The sequence below is a fragment of the Cebus imitator genome, unplaced genomic scaffold (assembly GCF_001604975.1).
Source record: "Cebus imitator isolate Cc_AM_T3 unplaced genomic scaffold, Cebus_imitator-1.0 Scaffold58, whole genome shotgun sequence".
In the NCBI taxonomy this organism is placed as follows: domain Eukaryota; kingdom Metazoa; phylum Chordata; class Mammalia; order Primates; family Cebidae; genus Cebus; species Cebus imitator.
This window is the reverse complement of record NW_016107373.1, coordinates 3,533,106-3,556,063: the sequence shown is the minus strand read 5'-3', so window position 1 is coordinate 3,556,063 and position 22,958 is coordinate 3,533,106. Positions and strand designations below refer to the sequence as shown.

The 22,958-nt window shown below is 41.1% G+C and overlaps 1 protein-coding gene across 1 annotated transcript in view; it reads left to right on the top strand.

Moving 5' to 3' along the window:
* Positions 1 to 22,719, top strand: part of EXT2 (exostosin glycosyltransferase 2) — a 176,288-nt gene extending 153,569 nt beyond the window's left edge. The window contains exons 11-14 of the mRNA XM_017529398.2: positions 9,875 to 10,018; positions 11,648 to 11,776; positions 13,804 to 13,886; positions 21,446 to 22,719. Of these exons, the coding sequence (XP_017384887.1) occupies positions 9,875 to 10,018; positions 11,648 to 11,776; positions 13,804 to 13,886; positions 21,446 to 21,584 (495 nt within the window). The 3' untranslated portion in view covers positions 21,585 to 22,719. The remainder of the gene's footprint in view (positions 1 to 9,874; positions 10,019 to 11,647; positions 11,777 to 13,803; positions 13,887 to 21,445) is intronic.
* Positions 22,720 to 22,958: the final 239 nt, after the last annotated feature.

The window sequence follows — 22,958 nt, the reverse complement described above, 5'->3', positions numbered from 1 at the left end:
AGAAAGAAAACTTGAAGGATCAGAGTCGTCCCAGACCTTAGAAATGTTGCAACTTGAAACAAGTAGAAAGCAAGATGAACTAATCAGTGTGATATTTACAGCTCATCTCTCAGATCATATTTATTTCTTGGTGCATGAAAATTGGTGCCTAGGGTTCACATTAATCATGATTGCAGTATATTTGCTACTGTCTGTTGGCTGGCTTGGATCAAGAGTTGGCAGCCATTACTAGTAATATGTCTAGGTTCCCAACCAGTCTTTGGGCTGAAGATTTGAGGGGTTGGGTGGAGGTCATGACCACATGTTGACACTCTGTGCTTGAAGAGGGAAGGCAGAGACTGACTTCTCACAACCAGGGCCACTAAATACATCCACAGCAGAGATCTGGGCTTGATTGAAAGCCTCTTCTCCAGTGTAGTCCATTCAGGCAAGAATTGTGTCTCCCTTGTTTATTACTGTATGCCTAAATGCTTGACACATAGTAGATGCTCAATAAATATTTGTTGAATTTGATGTGTTTGGACATTGAATTTATATATACTCCCTGTCAGTAAAATTGTAAGGGGTTGTTCAAAGTATAATGATTCCATACTCCATATTCAGTGGAAAAGTTCTGGTCTTCTCCTTGCTGACTTTTTCCAACAAATGGTGCTGAAAGATTGGACATCCATGGGCAAATATTTAACCTTGGCCTGGACCTCACACTTTATACAAAAATTAATTGAAAGTGAATCAGACTTAAATGTAAAACATAAAACCATAAAAATTTAGGAAAAAAGGAGAAAGTCTTCAGACTCCAGGGCTAGGCAAGAGTTCTTAGATCTGACACCAAAAGCATGATGCATAAAAGGAAAAATTGACCAATTCGATCTCATCAAAATTTAAAACTTTTGCTCTGTCAAAGACCTTGTGAAGAGGATAAAAAGACAAGCTATAGACTTGGAGATAGTATGTACAAACCACATATCCAGCAAAGGGCTAAACATCTGGGATATGTTTTTTAAAAACTCTCGAAACTCAACAGTAAAACAAAACAAAACAAAACAAAAATAATAATCCAGTTAGAAAATGGGCAAAGACTATGAACAGACTTTGCAGTGAAGAAGATATACAGGTGGCAAATAAGATGTTCAGCATCATTAACCATTATGGAAATGCAAAATAAAATTGCAATGAGATATCATTACACACCTGTAAGAATGGCTAAAGTTAACCAAAAAATACAAGTAACAGCAAATGCCAGTGAGGATACAGAAAAACTGGATCACCCATACATTGTTTTTGGAAATGGAAAATGGTACAGTCACTCTGAAAAATAGTTTTGGTAGTTTCTTATAAAATTAAACATGCAACTGCTATAGGACTCAGCAATTACACATTTGGGAATTTATCCCAGAGGAATGATAATTTATGCTCACATGAAAACCTATATGTGAATGTTTGTAGCAACTTCATTTGTAATTGCCAAAACTTCGTGCATACCATGGAATACCATTCAGCAATGGAAAGGAGCAAACTACTGATACATACGACAGCTTGGATGATTCTCCAGGGAATTGTGCCAAGTGAAAAAAGCCAATCCAAAAAGGTTACATACTGTCTGATTCCATTTATATAACCTCTTTGAAAGGACAACATTATAGAAATGGAGGACAGATGGGTACTTGCCAGGAGTCAGGGATAGGGAAGGACACAGTTGTGTCTTGAAAGTTCAACAGGAGGGACCCTTGTGGCTGTGGAAATGCTCTGTACCTTGATTCTATCAATGTCAATATCATGTTGTGATGTCATACTATAGTTTTGCAAGATGTTGGGGGAAAGTGGGTAAAGCGTTTACAGACTCTGCATTATTTCTTACAACTGGATGTGAATCTATAATTATCTCAAACTAAAATGTTTAATTTATAAAATATTGGAAACTTAGTAGGTATCTGTGAGTCAGATGTGTAAATGAATTAATAAAATAAGAACACTCAAATCTCTCCATCCCTGAACTTGTATGACTTTAGCTTCCTGTTGGATTGCCTTTCTAGAACTTAATGTCAGAATTAAGATTTTAAAGATAGATGTAGTATATCTGGAGATATATCTATATGTTTATTAGATATATGTATATATATATTAGATGTATGTTTATATATATATATTTAATAATGTTGAGGGCTGTTATGATATTCTGGACTTTAGTTTTGCCTTTTATTATAAGCGACCCCAAATCATTTTTTGGAAATAGATGGGATATAAATAAATAAGTAACCTGAAAAATTCCCTCTGCTGCTTGATTCTCCACCAAGAGATTATGGGATTTAAGGACACATATAGGGTACTAGGATGAATTAATGCATTAAATAATTATTTGAGAAGCAGATTTATGCTTTGAAGTCAGCTGGGATTACCAAGTTTGTGGTCAATGTCATTTCCTACCTTTGCATGATAATAAGAAAACAAAGAGGATTGGCCAGTTATGCGGTGGTATCCCTGACTGCAAGTGATGGAAGTCACCAGGGCAGCTACTTGAAGTAAGGAGGGTTTATTTCCTCCTTGGTGAACAGAGCTAATATCTTTGATCCCTGGTCATTTAAATTGAGCCTCACCAAAATCAACTTGAAGCTTTGAAGGCTCAGTAATGGTTGTTTATACGAAACTGAAGTCTCTGTTTCCACTGGTTGTGCAGAATTTAAAGAGAATCATCGTTTGTCTTGTGCTGACTATTCTCCTTTTAACTTCATTAAGCAATCTCCTGAGATTAGACTTAGAAATAGTATGACCCACACTGGAGTTGAGGTTATGGAAATAAAAGTGATTTCATCTTTACTGGGTCTTAGGGAGCGCAAAATTAGAACACCCACGACCTGATCCTGACCCATCTCTTCCCCCTCCTCCCATCCCCTCAAACTCACATCTCTCCTTCCCCTTCTTATTATCTCCCATGAGATTCATTGCCTCATGAAAAATAGTAGTTGGGGTTAATCTTTCATTTGGCTGCTTTTTGCTCGTGTTTTCTTCTCTGCCCCAGAGCCTCACCGATTATGAGGTTCCAGCAGGCCCTCAGATATTAGATGTGGAGTCTTACTAGTGTGCCACACAGCTGATGGGAGTTCTTTCTTTTAACGGTGTGAGCATATGGCTTTCTTTGCCAAATGAAAACCACATACACAAAGAGCCTATAGCTCTTAGAAATGAGGACTGATGGGAGCAAAGGGTTTTGTCATGTTCCCTACCTCCTCTCCCTACCTGGTTCTATTCTAAACCTGGTCATTCAGCAGGCACCTGTGACTCTTTTCATATCTGCCACTGGCACCACAGAGCTGAAGAACACTGACCCTGAATGTAATTTTAGACACCATAATCTGACTTCTTTGTGTTCAGAGGAGTAGCGGGGCTTGGGGACAGTAAGGTGCTTTTTAGAATTAGCATGGTAGGAAGCCAGATGACTTCATGAATAAAGAATTGGACTGGGAGTTAGGGCCAATCTAGGATTGACCTAGCACTGTAACCTTGGGAGAACCACGTCTCTCCAGGTCTCAGTTTTCTCATCTGTGCAGTGAGGGAACTGGACCAAGTTATCTCTGCCTTCTCTATGACCTCTGAGGTCTCAGATCTCCGAGATAGCTTGGACAGCAGTTTTCAGCTCCAACTGCCAAAGTGGGAGTCTTCTTCTTATCTACAGAAAGCTCATGGTTATGCCGTCTGGTGAGCTGGTACAGATACAAGGATGAGGGACATGTTCAAAGCTGCTTTCTTTGGTGGTCACTTCTTAGTAGTGGTAATTACTGAAAGATTTAATGGCACAGACTTTTCTGTCAACTAAGGCCAAACCCAGTCTGTCTCTTTGCCATCATCGTGGCCCCTGGCCTTAAAAAGGAACTTGTAAAGAATGGAGATCAGGTGCCCTAGAACCAGTGTACGAACCTCTACCCAGACTGGGGCAAATGGGAATGCTGGCCAAACCCCAGAAGCCTGCCCATGTGATTGATTTTCTTGCTTGTCTTATTTTAAGCAAGCTCCTGCCTGGGAAGGTCTCTCAGGCAGACTAAAGTGATCTCAAAGGTAAATCTTAATCCATAATGCAGTTTGTCCATGTGTTTGTCAAAATTAGTTAGCATCAGGGAACTCTACACGACAACTTCTGGGCTCCTTGGCTCTAGATGGCTAGTATCAGCTTTGAATTGTGTCCCAGGAATGAACGAAGGCTCTTTGACTTTTTGCAAAGCACCTCCTTGACAAAAACTGCCAACTACCAATGTAGTTAAAAGCACAAGCTGAAAATGAATGCAGTCAGTCCCTTCATTCCACGTCATTTCAGGAAATTCCAAAACTAAAAGGTGAGCTTTGTTCCCAGAGGGCTGAGGGTGAATCCTATAACTGGCTCCTCTGTGGAAACCAGCTCTGAATTGGAGGCCAGCCAGCTGCCCCTTCCCCATCTGGGCAGCATGCAAGGCGAAGCCTGAAGGGAAAAAGGGCCACTAATTCGAAGATGCTTTTGCATATTGGGTTCCTTGCGCTCTGCCTTGGCTGACCCAGGAATGTGACAAGGTTTAAGCTGCTTCATCGAGTTCTGTTGCACTTTGGTGGTTAAGGATTGACCAAACTTAGGTGGTATGTGCAAGGAAGGAAGTGAAGCCATTCCCAGTCGAACACACCTTGGATCCACATACTGCACCCCCACTCCATTCCCCTCACTACTTCCTAGTCTGTCTCTCGGTTCTGAGTCCTGATACATTCCTCACGCAGTAGCAATATCCCTGTGGAACTGTGCCTTGACGGTGTGATGACTATAGAAGCCACTTCAGAGAGTGGCTTTTCTCCTAGTGCTGACCCGTGATTTTATAATTGAACATCCCAGATGGGCACCACCTGTTGTTACACCTTCCCCCTACTCCCCCCTGGTCTGTTTCCTGAATCTGACTGCGGTTAGCACACACCCTGAGTTGAAAATGCACTCTCTAAGCTGGCTTAGAATGTAGTGCAGTATCCTCTTTTTAGGACCATTTATTGGGTACTTAGATGCGTATGGCATTTTAAACAAAGTTAGATAATGCAGCCCGTACTGTTTAGAAACTTACAACTTGAAACAGATCACAGTTGGTGGGTTAGTTCCCTGGGAACAGGTCAGTGAGGAAGAAGATACAAGATTTTACCCGTTAAAGAACATTGGAAGTCACTTAATCCAACCCCTCATTATATAGATGGCAAAATGAAAGCAAGATACCTTGAATAGGTCAGTTACACAGCTCACCCATGGCAGAGCCTCCTGGACATACTTTAACCATGTGCCTCTGGTACACTTTCTATAGGGTGTGAGACTCAGACTAGGCTGCCTCCTGTGGGCTTTTATACAAAGGTAGATGATCTTTGTCTGATCCTATCGATAGTGATAGAATGCGGCAAAAGACCTTAGGAAGCTCAAAAAAGAAGAACTTGGAAAATGACCGAATAAGCACAGCTGAGATGCTAGAGAGCAAAACATTTCCATAATCAGGTAAGAGGTGTTTAGGACCAAGATTATAAAAGTTAGAATGGAAAGAAACAGTTGGAGGATGTTTTTACATTGTTACAATCCCCATTTGACTAGTGGTGTGGGGTAGCCACAAATGGAAGGACTATCCAAATTGTTGCTAAGTCTTTAATTTAGGCATAGAGTTTATTCTAACAGAGATAGGCTTCTGTCCTCAAAGATATGTGCAATTTAAAATGGACAAGCACACTATGTATATGGAGGATTTCAACAGTATACACAATTTACTGGACTTTGTGATTTGAATATAACCGTGGAAGCACTGTTACTAGAACTCCAGGGATAGTCGGTGAAGTTTCAAATGCCCACACCACAATATATAAAGGCATCTGGCAGTAATGACAAAAGACTGACCCAGAACATTTCCCTGACCTAAAAAGAAAAACGTTGAATTAGGGCAGGGGTGGGTAGCCATGAAGAGACAGGGTAGAGTTTGCGCTCTTGCTCGTCTGGCTGGGAAAATGCTTTACTGTATACATAATCGACTTCGTACTACACTAGGGCTCAATTAGAGAGGGCCCATCCCATTCTGTTTCACTCCGTTTTGATCCTGTAGTCAGCTGCGGAGTTATAGATGAAGTGACAAGGATGGTATCTTGATTGTATCCAGCTGCTTGGAATCACTCAAGGGCTGAGAGGCCCTGCATGAGGAACAGCGCTCACTAAAGGCTCTGAAGCAACCTGAAATTCAGGACACCTCTGATACCTTTTAGAGCAGCATAGTTCAGCATCTGACTCCTTGTCACCAAATTAAGTCCCTGAGAGAAATCTGATAAGTGACTTCAGCCAACAGTAAGAGGACCGAAATCTTAACAGCATTGGACTCAACAACTGAGCCAATAATAATAATGTTGTTATTATGACTGCAGAAGAGGGGCTTGTAAAGAAGAATCCCTAGGGAAAGCAATCAACTTTCTTTGCATGGAGCAGAGAGCTGTGTTGACTCAAAGTAAGCAAGGGGAGAAAAGCAACTTCCGTCTTCAGCAGAAGTGCCAACCAAATTGGATGTCCCCTCCCCATGCCCTGCACCTTATCTTTCACTTTGGCATCTCTGGTGTTTAGTTATGTGTGCTTGGGGCCCTTCAGAAATCTCTCTAACTCTGTGAATCAGTGGTCATGGCATTGATGTGACTTGAACAGGCAGATGCTTGGTGCTAAGAAAAGGAAGCCGGCAGCACATTTCATGGCATCTGCCCAGGCCCACAAAGCAAACAGAAGTTATGGCTCACATACTGTGTTGCTGCTCTGGGCTCTATAAAACTGTAGTAGTATCGTATTATTTTAATCTGCTGAAATGCAGACTCCGAAGTAGAGAGAACACAGCAGCAGCATTACACATCTGAGAAAATGTTTGACATGGATTCATTTGTCTGCAGATATTATGACGATGCCTGTGGTCGATTAGCTCTGTTGGTTACAACATGGTGCTAATGAGGCCAAGGTTGTGGGTTTGAGAGCCCTGTTAGGTGAGCTGGTTTTACACAAATGAAAGCTCTTTTCATGATTCCAGTCCACGCCCAAGACCTGGGTCAGACATTCCGTAAAAGCATGGAGATGTTCACAGGGAGGACTGGACAAGACAATCCAAGTGTCTCAGCAAAAATGCCCCTTGACCTGCTCCGGGAAAAGCAGGTCACAACATGTGCTTTATTGAGGAATTGGGACTGTGATCTTCACACACCATGGATATCACGTTATTATTCATGGTAACTGCTGGTCAGTACTGCTGCAGGCTTCTTTCCTGAATTAAGGAGTATACTGGCTCTGGTTGCAAAGAAAAGAATTTTTGGTTCCTTTCATTCTTGGCTTTTTAGTAGCTGCAGTTCTGCCCATTCGTGCGTTAGACAACTGTGTGTGGAATGTTGTTATGTGCCTGGCACTGTCCTTTGTGCTTAGGATACCACACTGTATAAAATGATCTCTGTCCACCTTAAGTTTAAATTTTATAAGAGGAAAATACATAATAAGTAACCAAGATAACAGTGCAATCGAAAGTTTGGTAAAGGAAAGGATGGGGTTGAGGGGTGTGGCGAGGTGTGGCTGATTGGGGGTGCTGTTTGCCTCAGCAAGGAAGGTTCGAGAAGCCCTCTCAAAGTAGTCGACATTTAAGCAGGGACCTGATGGATGAGAAGGACCCAAGCATTTGGAAGAGCTAGAACACTCCAGCAGAAGAAACAGAAAGAGCAGAGGGCTGAAGAACAGAAGGGCCTCTGGAGTGTGACGGGACACAGTGAGAGAAGAGGCGAAGGGGACGGGCCCTCTGTGACATGTGAGGAGTTCAGATAGTATTCTCAGTGCAGTAGGAAGCCATTTTCTGTTTTGTTTTGAAGGCGGGACCTTTCTTTAAATATTTTGGGAGTGATGTTATAGATTGAATTGTTGAAGTCCTAATCCTCAGTACCTCAAAATGTGACTTGATTTGGAAATCGGGTATTTTCAGAGGTTAATCAAGTTAAAATGTGGTCAGGGTGAGGAGCCCGGATTCACGGACTGATGTCCTTATCAAAACGGGAAATTTAGACACAGAGATAGACTTGCATAGAGGGAAGATGGCCTAGGGAAGGTGGCCTTGTGAAGATGGAGGGTTGGAGTGAGGCATCTATAAGCCAAGCAATGCCAGAGATTGACGGCCAGCCGCCAGGAGCTGGGAAGAGGCAAGGAAACATTGTCCGACATGTTTCAGTGGTTGCATGGCCCTAACAACACCTTGTTTTCAGATTTCTGACCTCTAGAACTTAAAACTAATTTCTGATCTAAGTCCCACAGTTTGTAGTTCTTTGTTAACAGCAACCCTAGGAAACTTAAAATGGCAGAGGATCCTAACACACTGGCTCTGCCCTAGGGAATGGCACGAGGTGTCCTTTCTGGACTCAGCAATACTCGAGTGTTGGGGAAGCTTCTATTTGCTCTGGCATATGATCATATGATCTTTATATATATTTAGGGAAATTGATGATGAAAATAACTCTATTAAAATAGGTATCAAATAAGATAGAAGGCACTGGTTGAATTACCCTGTGCAGAATACCCTAATATTCTTTTAGGAATGATCCTTTTAGGGATGCTGTGCAAATGAAGCTTGGGAAGGGCAAGAGTGGCAGGAAGGTGACAAGTTAGAAGGCTAGCACAGTAATCTTGGTGAGTGACAGTGGTGATTTGGGCTAGAGGGAATGGCACTAGAGGTGATAGGAGATAGAACTAGAGCCAGCAGGACTCACTAATGGATTGAACATGAGGAGGAGAGGGAATAAAGGCTGAGTCTTAGCTTTTGGGTTTGAGCAATTGGCCGGATGATTTATTGAGATGGAGAAGATTGGGAGAATGATTTGTCTGGGGATATGGAATCAAGAGTTATGTTTTGGCCATGTTAGGTTTGTTTATCCAGATGGAGATACTAAGTGGTTGGCTATCTTAGGAACATTTGGGGCTAAATATAAATTTAGAGGTCACCAGATTATTGATGGTATTTAAAGTGATTGAAGCTAGATGAGATTACTTAAAGAGAGTTTGAACAAGAGGATAGGGCCTAGGACTGAATTCTCAGGAACTGCATTATTTAGAAGTCTGGTGATGGTTGAGGAATTAGCAACAGAGTCTGAGAAGAGGCATCAAGACCAGCCAGCAAATTGTCACACTCATTCATGATATGGATCTTTTCAAAGTCAAACTAAATTACACAGAAATACATGGGAGAAGGTATTGGAAGTTCCTTATCCCCAGTATACCCAATTCTGCTTAATCCAACAAAACGCTGTGTAAGGACCTTTCCAGATATGGAAATCAGTATTTGTTTTCATTGTGTTGCAGATTACAGAATCAGACAGCCCTTCTATCCTTTAGGCTTCCAATAGGTCATAAGAATGGGTGTATGTTCAAGAGAAATAGATGTGTTTTTTCGTTTTTTTTTTTGTTTTTTGTTTTTTGTTTTTTTAAAGAAGTGGAGACTTTATCATAAGTTTTTACCATAATCACCAATTTAATACAAATCAGGGCAGTTGAGTTGCAGGGTTCCATTTATCCTTCATGTTGTGAATTCATTAAGAATGGAACCTATTTCATTAATCATATGTTAAGAGATTGCCTACCTTGGCCCAACTCAGTAAGCTGTTACCCCCACATTACTTGAAATTCCCAAGCACATACAGGAAGATTGGAAGTCAGAATCAGCATCTGTCTTTGACTGTTGGCAGAATAACTCACACCTGTTTGATGGAACATCTCTAGAAGCCCATTATGACCTTCTTAGGTTATAATTGTTTGCATCTAGGAAGTCTGTTGATACCTGTTTGGGTAACTCAGCACCAATTGAATGCGGTCTGAATGGGGGCTTGATTGTTATTGTGTGTCTGTTCTTAGGTCTGGCGGGAATTTCCTGACCGGTTGGTGGGCTACCCGGGTCGCCTGCATCTCTGGGATCATGAGATGAATAAGTGGAAGTATGAGTCCGAGTGGACGAATGAAGTGTCCATGGTGCTTACCGGGGCAGCTTTTTATCACAAGGTAAGGGGACACAGTCTTGGGGCAAGTTGACAAAACTGAGAGAATGATACACATTTTATCTGATCCAGTTTAGTTTTTCATACCTGCCAAAAGGGCTTAGAAAAGCCATATTGTGTGACAGTATTTTACAAATAAGGCTACCCTTTTTCTAATTATAAAAGTAATGCATGTGCAGAGCAGAAAATACGAAAATACGTAAAATAGAATGAAGTTAATTGTAATTCTGTCACTTAGAGATAACCATTTTATCGTTTAGATGCTTATTTCCAGCTTGCCATTTATTTATTTACTTAATTGTACATACACACAGACAGTTGTAAATATTCTCATTAGCCTGCTTTCTTCATGTATTGTATTCTGAGGCTTTTCTCATGTCATTAACATTTGTTCATAAACTATTACTTCTTAGCATAATTAAGATACCATTATATTAATGTTTTAGAAGTCATATATAACTATTTTACTATCTCAGGTATTTCTTTCTAAAGTTCTGCTATTTTAGATAATGCTTAATATCTGATGTTAGTGATTGATATCCATTTTCCTAACTGTTGGTCTCATGACCATTGTGATAGATTCCCAGAAATAGAATTATTTTATCAAAGGGAATGAATATTTTGAGTTTTTTAAAGGTATATGCACGTACATGTATATATACACATATACAACATGTACATATATATGTTGTGAATATTCTAAACATATATATGTTGTCTGTGTATATGTGTGTGTGTATGTGTCTACTGGTTTCAGTAGTGTTTCTGTGAGTTTACACTCCCACCAGCAAAATATAAAGCTGTTTTACATGCCTTTTCTTGCATGAAATATGTTTAATAGAAAAGAAATTAGCAATTTTAATAAAAGAATTGTGTTGTTTTAACTTTGATTATTAGTAAGATTGAAATTCCGTTTGTGTATTTATTAGTCTTTTATACTTCCTCTCTTCTGGGAATCATCACTTCATAGTTTTGTCTCTTTTTATTACGGAGAGATTGGGGAATATGCATTTGCTTTTAGAATATTGAGTTCAATAGTAGGATGTTCCCTGGGAGTTTATGGCTCAATTAAACAATAATAACTTGTCTGTTGTCAGCAGTAGCATAAGAAACTGATGTCAGAAGAAAGGTCTGTTCAGCTCAACACAGTTCATTTAATTTAGCTAAATTCATATCGATTGTGTGTTGTTAGCTCAGCATTGCTGCCCTCAGTTTTCAGGTCTCTAGGTCCAGGAATGGTTTTTTATTTATTTTTTTATTTTGCAACAGGCAAATGAAAAAACAAAAACTGAGGTTTATGATTCATGGCATTTATGGTAGTAGACTATGTATGCTTTTTTTTTGACCCATTAATTTCTACACTATTTCATATATATGGTAGTTTTAGAATTGCCTCATTTTTCTTCTACTTTAAAAAGCACACACTTTGGAAGAAGAATGACCATATTGAACATGCTTGGTCACTTGACCAAAGGCACTCTAATACTTTCTTTTACCCTTCCTATTAATATGGCCCTGTGCTTAATCTTATGAGAGAATTTTTGTCCCCATGCCTTGGCTATGTTGCCCCTTATTTATCAGCCAAAGGGAACCGCTATTTTTTAATATTTCTTCTTTCTGTCTCACTTGACAGTATTTTAATTACCTGTATACCTACAAAATGCCTGGGGATATCAAGAACTGGGTAGATGCCCATATGAACTGTGAAGATATTGCCATGAACTTCCTGGTGGCCAACGTCACGGGAAAAGCAGTTATCAAGGTAGGAGGTTCTGCTACTCACTTGCTTTGGGATCTTGGACAAATATCTATTACCTAAGCCTAAGAAGTTCTTGTAACTATAGATTAAGTATAGGACTAGATAAACTTTAAGCTCTATTTTAGTTTAGGTTTCTATGATTGATGCGGTCACATTGGGAAATCAAAGCTAGGCTTTCACAATTTAAACACGTTTTCTTTTTTTATAGTTTCTTTACTTGCAGTTTTTAACCTTCAGTATCAGAGATAAAAGCTATGATAGTCAATCTATAAATCAAAAACTTAAGTGTATTCTCAAAGCTGATTTGGAATCTAGTTCTTTTAGTTAAAAGATGTAGTTTAAATTTTTCTTAAGGTAGCTTTTTTTAAAAAAATAGATAGATGTTGAGAAAATAGTACACCTTATATAGTTATGTAATTGTAGTTATTCTAAACACAACAAATTTAATTGTTTCAAAATATCGATTACCAGTTTTTAAAAGTACCTTTCCCATAGCATATTAAAAGCTGAGAATACACAAAGATCCTATGGGAGGTCTTTGTATCTGTATAAGATGCCTATTTATTCCTCAAATTTAGACATTGCTCAAATAAGATCCCTAGATATGTAGAGAAGGTACACTTCTTTATATGAGTAGAATCATCTTGGTCTTTTTTCCTTCTAGATTAGAATTTCATATGTGCAAATGGACAATGCCAAGTTCCCTAGGAATCTGCCTAAAAAGCCAAATTCCTAGAGGAGCTTATGCTGGAAGCATAGCATGGCATTACCCACTTATTCCTCATGCTGTCAGTTAATGAGAGAAGCCAGATTAAACCAAAGTGAATAGGGAAAGAGGAAAAATCACTCTCCGTGCTCACCAAACTTGCCTCGGTCCATACCCTGTCCCCCAGCTCTCTAAATAACTCAATGAACAGCTGACCACAAAAACAATTCAATAATGTAAATTGTGAGAGTTGTTTTTAAGGGACTACTCCCATTCCTAAATTTGCTTTTTTTTTTTAGACAGAGTCTTATTCTGTCACCCAGGCTGGAGCGCAGTGGTATGATCTCGACTCACTGCAACCTCTGCCTCCCGGGTTCAAGTAATTATCCTGCCTCAGCCTCCTGAGTAGCTGGGATTACAGGCGCCTGCCACCATGCCCAGCTAATTTTTATACTTTTAGTAGAGATGGGGTTTTGCCATATTGGCCAAGCTGGTCTTGAACTCCTGACCTCAGGTGATCCACCCACCTTGGCCTCCCAGAGTGCTGGGATTACAGGCATGAGCCACCAGGCCCGGCCCCAGATTTGCTTTTTAATATGCTTCAACATGTTTTTACCTGTGTCTGCCCACTCTGGACAGTAACGCCCAGTGTCTCAATGCTTCTTCGCCTAGACTTAGTTATCTAGCTTTCTTTCCCTCCCATCTCTTCACTGTTTATTTATCTTCACTAGGTTGGGATAGCAGCTTCCCCTGAGTTTGCTAGAAAGATTGCTAGAAGTTTAAGGTTTGAGAGGGCAGAGAGGGATCAGGGAAAAAGATTCCGAGTATGAGGGATCATTCAATTTTTTTCTTAACTCGAGGGAATTACAAAATAACCTGGCATCTTCAAGAGCATGGTGCTGCCCATAGCATTTGCCATTAGCTGGAAGGAGGAGAAAGAGCGCCTGTTGAAACTAAGGTTATGGTGAAAGTTATGGGAAGCTGTATTTCATCGCCCTTATGGCTACAAGAACAAATGGTGTTTATACAAGGACCTTGGCAGTGAGAAAACAGTCATTAAACAGGAATTAAGGAGCTTGTCATCACCACTTCTTTCCAGTTACAGAAGGCAAAAGCCCTCCAAGCCTTTTTTATTGGGCCCTTGTGAGTTCTACTGTTGGCTGAGCCAGACAGAGTTGAATGGAGGAACGGCGAGGTGTGTGTGTGTGTGCACGCGCATGTAACATCTCAGCTTACAACACAGAGGAATGCGGTGTGGTGTCACAGCATGATTTTAATGTCCTTGACACTGACAGCCAGGTATGTTTTTGTCTCCCTCTGGCAGGTAACCCCACGAAAGAAATTCAAGTGTCCTGAGTGCACAGCCATAGATGGGCTTTCTCTAGACCAAACACACATGGTGGAGAGGTAAGTGAGCCTCCAACCAAAAGTGTGCCTTAGCCTCTGATCTCCATTTCCTGCCTTAGGCCTGTTTATGGGACTTTGTTGGAGATATAAGGACAGCAGCTGGTAGCCATAGTCACCTCCATGTGCACTGTGGGAATTGGGTTAGTTCAAGCCCAGGTCACCCAAAGAATTAATTTGGAATACTACTCACTCAATTTGTAATGGCTGGAAGGGTCTTAAAAATATAGCTGGCCTTAAACTCCAGAAGACAGATTTTCCATGTGGACTAAGCAGTTAACCATCTACAGTCATTTGAGTGGGAGCTAGTTAATTCCAAGGAAATACTGGATTATTTTTCAGGGTAATAGCTCCATGTTATAGTAAAAGCTTGATTAGAAAGAATTAAACCAAGCCCCCCCAGAGACAAATTACCTTTGCTGACACTGTGGAAATGCCTGCCAAGAACAGGATTGAAGGCAAAGCCCTTATGTTACAGACAGAGGGGCAAGAGAGCTCTAAAATACTCTCTTTATTTCAATTCAAGTCAGTTCCTCCACCAGCACACCTTTGTGTGGAATGTAATCCTAGGCCTTGTAGGTAAGTATAAAAGGAGTCGGAGATGTGTGTCTGAGTCTTCCCTTAAGACTGTACCAGACCTAATAGCTCTCACTTGTACCCCCAAAGTCCCCAAGCTTTAAAGTGCCTGAATTAAATCTAATACTTTCAGAAGCAGTTCTTCATGCAAGACAGCAAGCTCTGACATCCCAGTAGCACTTGTCAGGGGACCAAAATGCACTCAGATAATGATATAGTAGCCTTTTGCAATATCTAGTTCAGATTTCACAAATCTCATGTGCCTCTGCTTGCAGAATTCATTTCTGAAATCTATCAGCTATAGTAAAATTCTTCAAGCCTGAGAATTTTTGTGTGTATGTACAGAGTTGGCCTGGATTCTATAATATTTTACTCCTTTTTACCCTCCAAGTAATCTCTTTATCTTCTTCATACATAAACATTACCCAAATGATATGACCTTTACCAGCTATTGATGTGAAATAATATACTATCACTGGCATCATAAGTATTTCACAGTTAAGCATAGCGACATTCACTGTCATAGCTCCTTTGGAAGAGACCCAATTGGACTTCTATTAGAGTACATGAAATTGTTATTTAAACCTACCTCATTGTCTACATTTGAGAAAGATTCATAACAGCAAGCTAAGTGGTTATTATTTGGGCTGAGTTAAAATGGTGAGGATATATGGTCCAGGAAAAGAAGTATAGGGAGAAAAGCTGACCTGATGATGGCCTTGAAGTTCATGCGGAGGCTAAACAACTCCTCTAGCACAATGATATCTTAACAAATGTAAAGAGGTTTAAAATTCAGTGAGGACTGGGTGTGATGGCTCATGCCTGTAATCCCAGCACTTTGGGAGGCCAAGGTGGGTGGATCACCTGAGATCAGGAGTTCAAGACCAGCCTGACCAACATGGTAAAACCCCATCTCTACTTAAAAAAAAAAAAAAAAAAAAACTACAACATTAGCTGGATGTGGTGGTGCACACCTATAATCTCAGCTACTTGGGAGGCTGAGGCAGGAGAATTGCTTGAACCCAGGAGGCGGAGGTTGCAGTGAGCTGAGATCATGCCACTGCACTCCATCCTGGGCAACAAGAGCGAAATCTGTCTAAAAAAAAAAAAAAAAAAAAATGCAGTGGGAGAGATTTAAGGTAAATTTAAATATAATTATTATTAAATAATGATGTGAGTAACTAAGCTATGGAGTGAGTAACTAAGGGAGATATAGAGGCTTTCTCTTTGGAATTTTTTTTTTTTTAAGAGAAAGGATCTTGCTCTGTTATGCAGTTATATAATCATGGCTCACTGCAACCTGGAACTCCTAGGCTCAAGTGATCCTCTCATCTCAGCCTCCTCATCTGGTACTACAGGTGCATGCCACCATGCTAACTGGTTCTTAAATTTTTTGTAGAGACAAGCTCTCGCCATGTTACTCATGGCTGGTCTTGAACTCCTGGCCTCACGGAATCCTCTCACCTAGGGCTCCCAAAGTGCTGGGATTACAGGCATGATAGGTTATGTTGTGATATGTAGGATGTATAGTTAGGAGGAGATGCGATGAAGGGAGGGATTGGAGTGAACCGTTGGACTTTAACAGTATCAAGGACCTTAACAGTGTTACATATATATGTAACGATGCTATTTGTGATGAGTGCTCTGAGAGAGGTTCAAAGGGCTATAATTGATCAGGTGAAAGAGAAGTAACTTTTTGCTAGGTTCATTATTAAGAATAACTTCCTAAAAGAGGTGACACTTGAAGTGATCCTTCAAAAATCACTAGGATCCCAATCAGTAAAGCCCTGGGCCAGAAGCAGAGACTCTCGGCAGTGGAAACTGGATGATTTGTCAAGGGTGCCTGATCAGCAAGTTCAAGGTTTATTTGGCAAGCAATAAGAAGCCCAATTTGGCTAGAGCTTAGAATGCTAGCCTATTAGTGCTGGACTCCAAAGGGCTTTGAATCCCCAAATAAGGAGCTAGAATTTTTTCCTTCGGGCTCTGGTAAGCTGTAGAATTTTCGAACATGAGGCTAGCTGGATCCAAGTATGGCTTTGAGATTAATTTGGAAGTAATGCACAGGATGGAATGAAGAGTGAAGAGATTGGAGAAAAGACCTGTTAGAAGAGCCTTTAACGAAGCTGCCTGTGGAAAGCAAGGAACAAATTAAATTACAAGCGATTTTATTTTTCCAAAGGAAGATGTACCTAAGCTTGGTTTCCAACTGAATAGATGCAGGGAGGGTATGAAGAAGGACTTAACAAAGACGCCTTTAAGATTTTGAGTAAAGAGGGGTGGTAGAAGTACCTTTAGCAGTGTAAGTAATAGGTTTAGGAGGAGATACTGATAAGGGAGAGATTAGAGTGAACTGCTGGACCTCAGCAGTGTCATCAATGGGGACAGGAGACGAGGTTAATCAGGGGTGAATTTGGAGAATAATAAGATAAGTGACTTGGGGGTCTTGCCTTCTGTATATATTATTTTTTTTTTGGAAGACCGGAGTTTTATCATTACTGAAATCAGTCTCTGTATATATTTTTATATATGCATATCAAGATATAGATATGTAGAACTAGAATTTCAGAAAGAAGTTTTTTAAAAAAGTTGAGCCCAGCGATCCCTCAGTATCTATAGGGGATTTGTTCCAGGACCTCTGGAGGATACCAAAATCCACGCATGCTCAAGTCCCTTATATAAAATGGCCTAGGATTTGCATATAACCTTCACATATCCTTCTTTATAGTTTAAATCATCTCTAGATTACTTAGAATCCCTAATACAACATAACTGCTGTGTAAATAGTTGTTATATGGCATTGTTTAGGGAATAATGACATGAAAAAAAAAGTCTGTACCTGTTTAGTGTAGATACAGTTTTTTTCCAAATGTCTTTGATCCAAGGTTGGTTTAATCTAAAACATGGAACCCTTGGATATGGATGGCTAACTGTATGTGGCAGTCGTTTGTCCAGAGAAAGCCGTTGGCTAAAGAAAAGCAAAGGCAGAATCTTGAAAAATTCTGACATTTAGGAGACACAAAGAGTAACAAAACAGAGAGGCAACCACTGGAAAGGCCAGGAGAGAACCAGGATATATAGTGCTCAAAAGCACGGAAGGAACAAGGAACAAGGAACAGAAAGTCTCTGAATTCAGTGGTTGTTGGTACCTTACAAAAATAATAGCCAGGTGTGGTGGTAGGCACCTGTAGTCCCAGCTACTCGGGAGGCTGAGGCAGGGGTATCAGTTGAACTTAGGAGTTCAAGGCAGTACCACCCTACAATTGCATCTGTGTGAATAGCCACTGCGCTCCTGCCTGGGCAACACAGCAAGATCCCCATCTGTAAAAAATAATAATAATGTCATAGAGTATGAAGCCAAAGGGTTATAGAGTATGAGTTGCTGGTGAGAAAGTAGAGTTAGTGAATGTAAACTACCCTTTTGAGAAATTTAACAGAGAATAGGAGGAAACAAATCTGGAAATAGCAACTGGGAACAAAACTATATATATTAAAAATTGAGTCACTGAATTATTAAAGAAGGCATTTAGTTTGGGAGGGAAGAAGACATGAGTTAAGCCATCTTGGGTAAAGAGCTGGTGTTAAAACTGTAGAATCCATCCTTCCTTTCTCTTCCTTCCCCCTGTCTTTGGCTGGTCTTCTGGCCTCAAATAGGCCTCCTGCCTCGGCCACCTAAATAGCTGGAATTATAGGTATGAGCCTCCATGCCTAGCTGTTTTATTTTTAATAATCTTTGCAGAATATACATGTTATGCAAAACAATGAAAGCAGTTAATCACTTTACAAGTGTGTGACCTTGTGTTGGGTTTTGTGGTTCAGTAGATCATTTATTTCTGTATTTGGGGGTCTGGGATCAGAAATCTCTGTTGTATAGGAGAATAGATTCCATTACTACAGCTTCTGTTTCCACCATCCGCTGTTAGTTCTTTAAGAACCAGAAGCATGTGGAGCTGTTCATTTTGACAAGTGTCTTCGCCAAGGTTAGGGCAATGTGACAGGCAAACAGTACTGATTTAAGAAAAAGAACATAGAATTTTGAATTAGGCCAATCTTTATTCAGATGATGAGTTTGCCACGCGTATTAGCTGTCTGACCTAAGGAAATTGACTTTACCTTATCCAAACTTCAATCTGTTTATCTCCTAACATAGAGTTATTAATATCTGTTAAATTACAATGTCCCTTCACAGGTTCAACAAATATTTATTGAGCGTCTTTGTCCCCACGCTGTTATGTGTGGAAATAAATGAAGCAGTGATACATGAAAGCCTGTAGCACAGGGCCTGAGAATGTTGGTTTCCTTCCCGGTTTCCCCAGCATTAGTCCTAAAGACTGCTAATCACTTTAAGAAATGGTATGTGTTTGAAAGGAAAATAGAAAACCATTAGTTCTTTCTTCCCCAGACACTGGTCACTTCAGAGATAGTCATTGGCAGTTCTTGGTGTGTTTGTACTTGATTGGAACACCAATGCAGGAGAACAGTTACTGACATGGTAGCTGGACCCCTGACAGAATGCTCATGTGAGTCACCGGCAACCAGCCAAACTCCTGTCTCTCCTAACCTGCTCTCCAACCTAGACCCTCTGTGTGGAAAGAAAGTAGGAAGCATTGTTCCTACCTGGCAGGAGAGTTAAGGACCTTGACCATTCAAGAAGGCCCGCCACTTCTCTAGTGCGGGGCTGTGTGAAGGAGAAAGAAGTACTCACTAGACCTGGGTTAGCCAGGGGCAGCGGTCAACAAATCAAGCTGGTCTGAGCCCCAGTGGCTTCTTGCCTATGACCCATTCCTGTTGGCAGATCTAGTTACAGAGGAGACATTGTCCTCAATACTCTCCACAGGGCCATGGAGCCATTATCCTCTGCCAAGAACCAGGATCCTTCTTTAACACATACTTGCTAGTACCTACGCTGGGCATGGCTGGGCTTTGCTGGCCAGAGTCTGCGTGGATAACTAGAAAAGAGTCTGTACATGTTTACAGGCAGAACAGCAGTCAAAAGTAAAACCTTCGAGAGATTTGATTTTATCTGTTATTGCTTTGACCCCATAATTGGAAGAGGGAAGTTATTGTCCCATGCTTGGTCCACCTCATTTTGTTCAAGTTCATCCGTCTTTTCCCAGTCTTCCTTCAACTTGGAACTAGGAACACCACCTCCTGAGTCTCCAAAGACTTCCAGCAGGAGGGAAACTCAGTCACTGTCATGTAATGATAGAGTGTAATCCAAAGAGCAGGCTCTGTTGCCAGTGCAGACCTGAATTTAAAACCCAGTTCCACCACATTCTACTCTGGGTTCTTGGGCCAGTTACTTAACCTTTCTGAACCTTAATTTCTTTAACCCATAACATGAGGCTGCTATAAACCCAGTAGTTGGGCAAGGGGGGTGATGAGTATGAGGGAGGATGACTTTAAGGAATTCATGAGATATGTATGTAAATTATTGTTAATTTCCAGTTCCCTTTTATTGGACCCTAGAATTATGTTAGTAAGTACATTCGTATCATCTAATTAAGACTTTAGCCTTAGAAGCCAGAATGCCTGCTTTGGCTCTAGGTTTTTCTAGTTATTTGACCTTTGAACATGTTATTTAGCCTCTCTGTATCTCAATCTTCCCATTATAAAATGGGAATAATAGTTCTACCCCATAGGGTTGTCATAAGGATTAACTGCATTGTTAATGCATAGAAAGCAATTTTAACACACTTTGGAACATATAGTAAGCAGTAGTGGTTGATTTGTGGTGTTGGTGGGTATGATGATGTTATGAGTTAAAAGCTCAAAATAATAACAGATTTTTTTTTAGAAACATAATGACCAAGAGAGAAGATAATGGCAGTCTTCTTAATTAACTGCTTTCTTGCTAAAGCTCAAAGCACTTGAACAAAAACTTGATGAAAATAATTTGAAACAATGCTTGCAGTATCTCTGGGGACAGAAGAGACCTCTCTGGTCTGCGTCTTGACATTCAGCTCCTGCTTGGTGAAAGGTTCTGCCTCCAGTTAGAGTGTGTTCTTTTTGTAGCGCTCTCAGGTGTCTTGGGCCTGACTGAGGCGAGAGTGTTGACCTTTCCGAAATCCATCCTTGAGATCCTCTTGACTTCAAAAGCAGCTTTTCCAGGCTTGTTTTCCCCCTGGCCTGGTGCTGAAGCATCCTCATTACCCAGCTGTCACACTCAGTTGGCCTGATTGACCACAACCATTCCCGAACACATGCCTGACCTGCTCACCTCTGAGAAGCCTGGCTTTGGGGGTGGGGTGGAGGTAGGGAACCGGCCTCTCCCCTCCTCTAGTGGTGCTGTGCTGTACTGGCACTGAAGTAGTTATTGCTAACAGTTCTGACATGGGAGTGACAAAAATGATGAAGGCTGTCCTATGTGAACTTCAGCTTTCAGAGAAGAGCTTCTGCACACTGACATAATTCCCAGAGACTGCCACTTACAGGCCCTCTGAAATGTCGGGTGAATGAATGGAGTGTTTATTGTTTGAAATCTGGCCCTGTCACCGTTTTTTGTCTTTCGTCAGTTTGTGAGCCAGATCTCTCCTCTGCCTTTTAAACTGCAATAAACCGAAGCTCAGATCCACGTAGTTTTTTTTTTTTTTTTCTTTCCACCCTTTGCCTTCTTTTAGCTGGCATAGATGGGGTTAAGAATTGTTGGCAGCTAATCCACCTTGGTTTGAGGCCCTCTCACACTGAGCTGCAGGAATGACTGGAATTTGAGGGGGAGGGGAAAAGATATTCTGACCTTTGCAGGCCCATGGCCTCCAAGCAGCATCTCCGGTTCACGTTATCCCACTGAACTAAGAGTCCAAGCACCCCCAGTTCACCTCTTTCAACCTTTTTCAGAACCTGGGAGGAGACTGTGGCTACTTGAGGCTTTTTGGTTGATGTTGAACATTATATATTTTGCTGTTGTCTCTCAGCCTCTTGAACATTTTCTCTTTTCTCCCTGCCCCCATCCTTCTCATTCTGTTCAAACCCCTCCCTAAAACCTACAGGTCAGAGTGCATCAACAAGTTTGCTTCGGTCTTCGGGACCATGCCTCTCAAGGTGGTGGAGCACCGAGCTGACCCTGTCCTGTACAAAGATGACTTTCCTGAAAAACTGAAGAGCTTCCCCAACATTGGCAGCTTATGAAACGTGCCACTGGTGGAGGTGTGAATGGGAGGCTGGGATAGGGAGAGAACAAGGCCTGCCAGCACTCCGATGTCAGAGTAGTGGGTTAAGGGTGGAAGGCTGACCTACTTGGATCTTGGCACATACCCACCTAACCCACTTTCTCAAGAACAGAAACCTAGAAGGAATATCCAAGCACCTCGAGCTATGCAACCTCTGTTCTGTATTTTTTATGATCTCTGATGGGTTCTTCTAAAAAATGCCAAGTGGAAGCCTTTGCGGCATGCTCTAGGTTTAAATCCAGCTGAGGCTCCCTTTGTTTTCAGTTCCTGTATAACAATCTAGAAGGAAACTTCACAGGCTGTAAGACTGCTGGAGAAGAGAAACCTGTCAGCCTATGTTAGGTCTGGGGAATCATGTAAAAGGTGCCCGGAAGTCACTTTCAGTTGCTTACATCAGTGAGTTCTTTGGAGGAACAGCCAAGCCCAGAATTTGGTGCAAAACGCAGGCATCTTGGTGGGATTTGCTAAATGCCTTGGGACCTGGAGTGCCGGGACTGTTCACAGGAAGAGCACCAGCCGCTGAGTCAGGCTCCTGTCAGTTCCATGAACTGTTCCTCTTTGGTTTGGCTTTTTGATATAATTAATATCATTTTTTATTCCTTTTTCTACTTGTCTTACGCACCGATTCCTGATAGTCCAGGGAACCACCTTTCTCCTTTGGTATATTTAACTCCGTCTTTGGCCTAACAACAGGCGTCAGCCTGTGTCTGGGAACACACTCCAGGAGGAATGGCTGGTGCTCTGTGCACCAAGCATAAGAAGGTCCCAAATCGTAAACATTTTAAGAGCAGATGACTCAAAAACCTCCAGAGGAATCTTTTTGCTTCCTGATTATATGCAGTCAATGTTTTATACGTATTGTCAGAGCAAAACAGAGGGTCTGTACTAGCCCTACAAGGAGTCACTCTAGCTGGTACCTGTAAAAGTTGTGGGAATTGTAACCCCCACCCCAAGGGGGTGCCCGAATTTCTCTCATTCTTTTGGTATAAACTTAACATTAGCCAGGGTGGCTCTGGCTAACGTTAAATGCTGCTGTACAACTGCTTTGCAACAGTTGCTGGTATATTTAAATCATTAGATTTCAGCATTTACTAGTTCTGCACATGTGTGAATTATACCTCTTTAAGCCCAGCTGATGAACAAATCTACCTTGGCAAATGTTAAATGTTATGGATTCGAAACAGATTTATCTGGCTCTAATATTAAGATTAGCCACAGTTTGGGCTTTAGCCATAACATGTGTCCCCAAAACACAAAATACATAACAATTTGCTTAGAATATGGATATAATTACAGAAACCTAGTTGTTATGCCAGTCAGCGTCGCTCATACA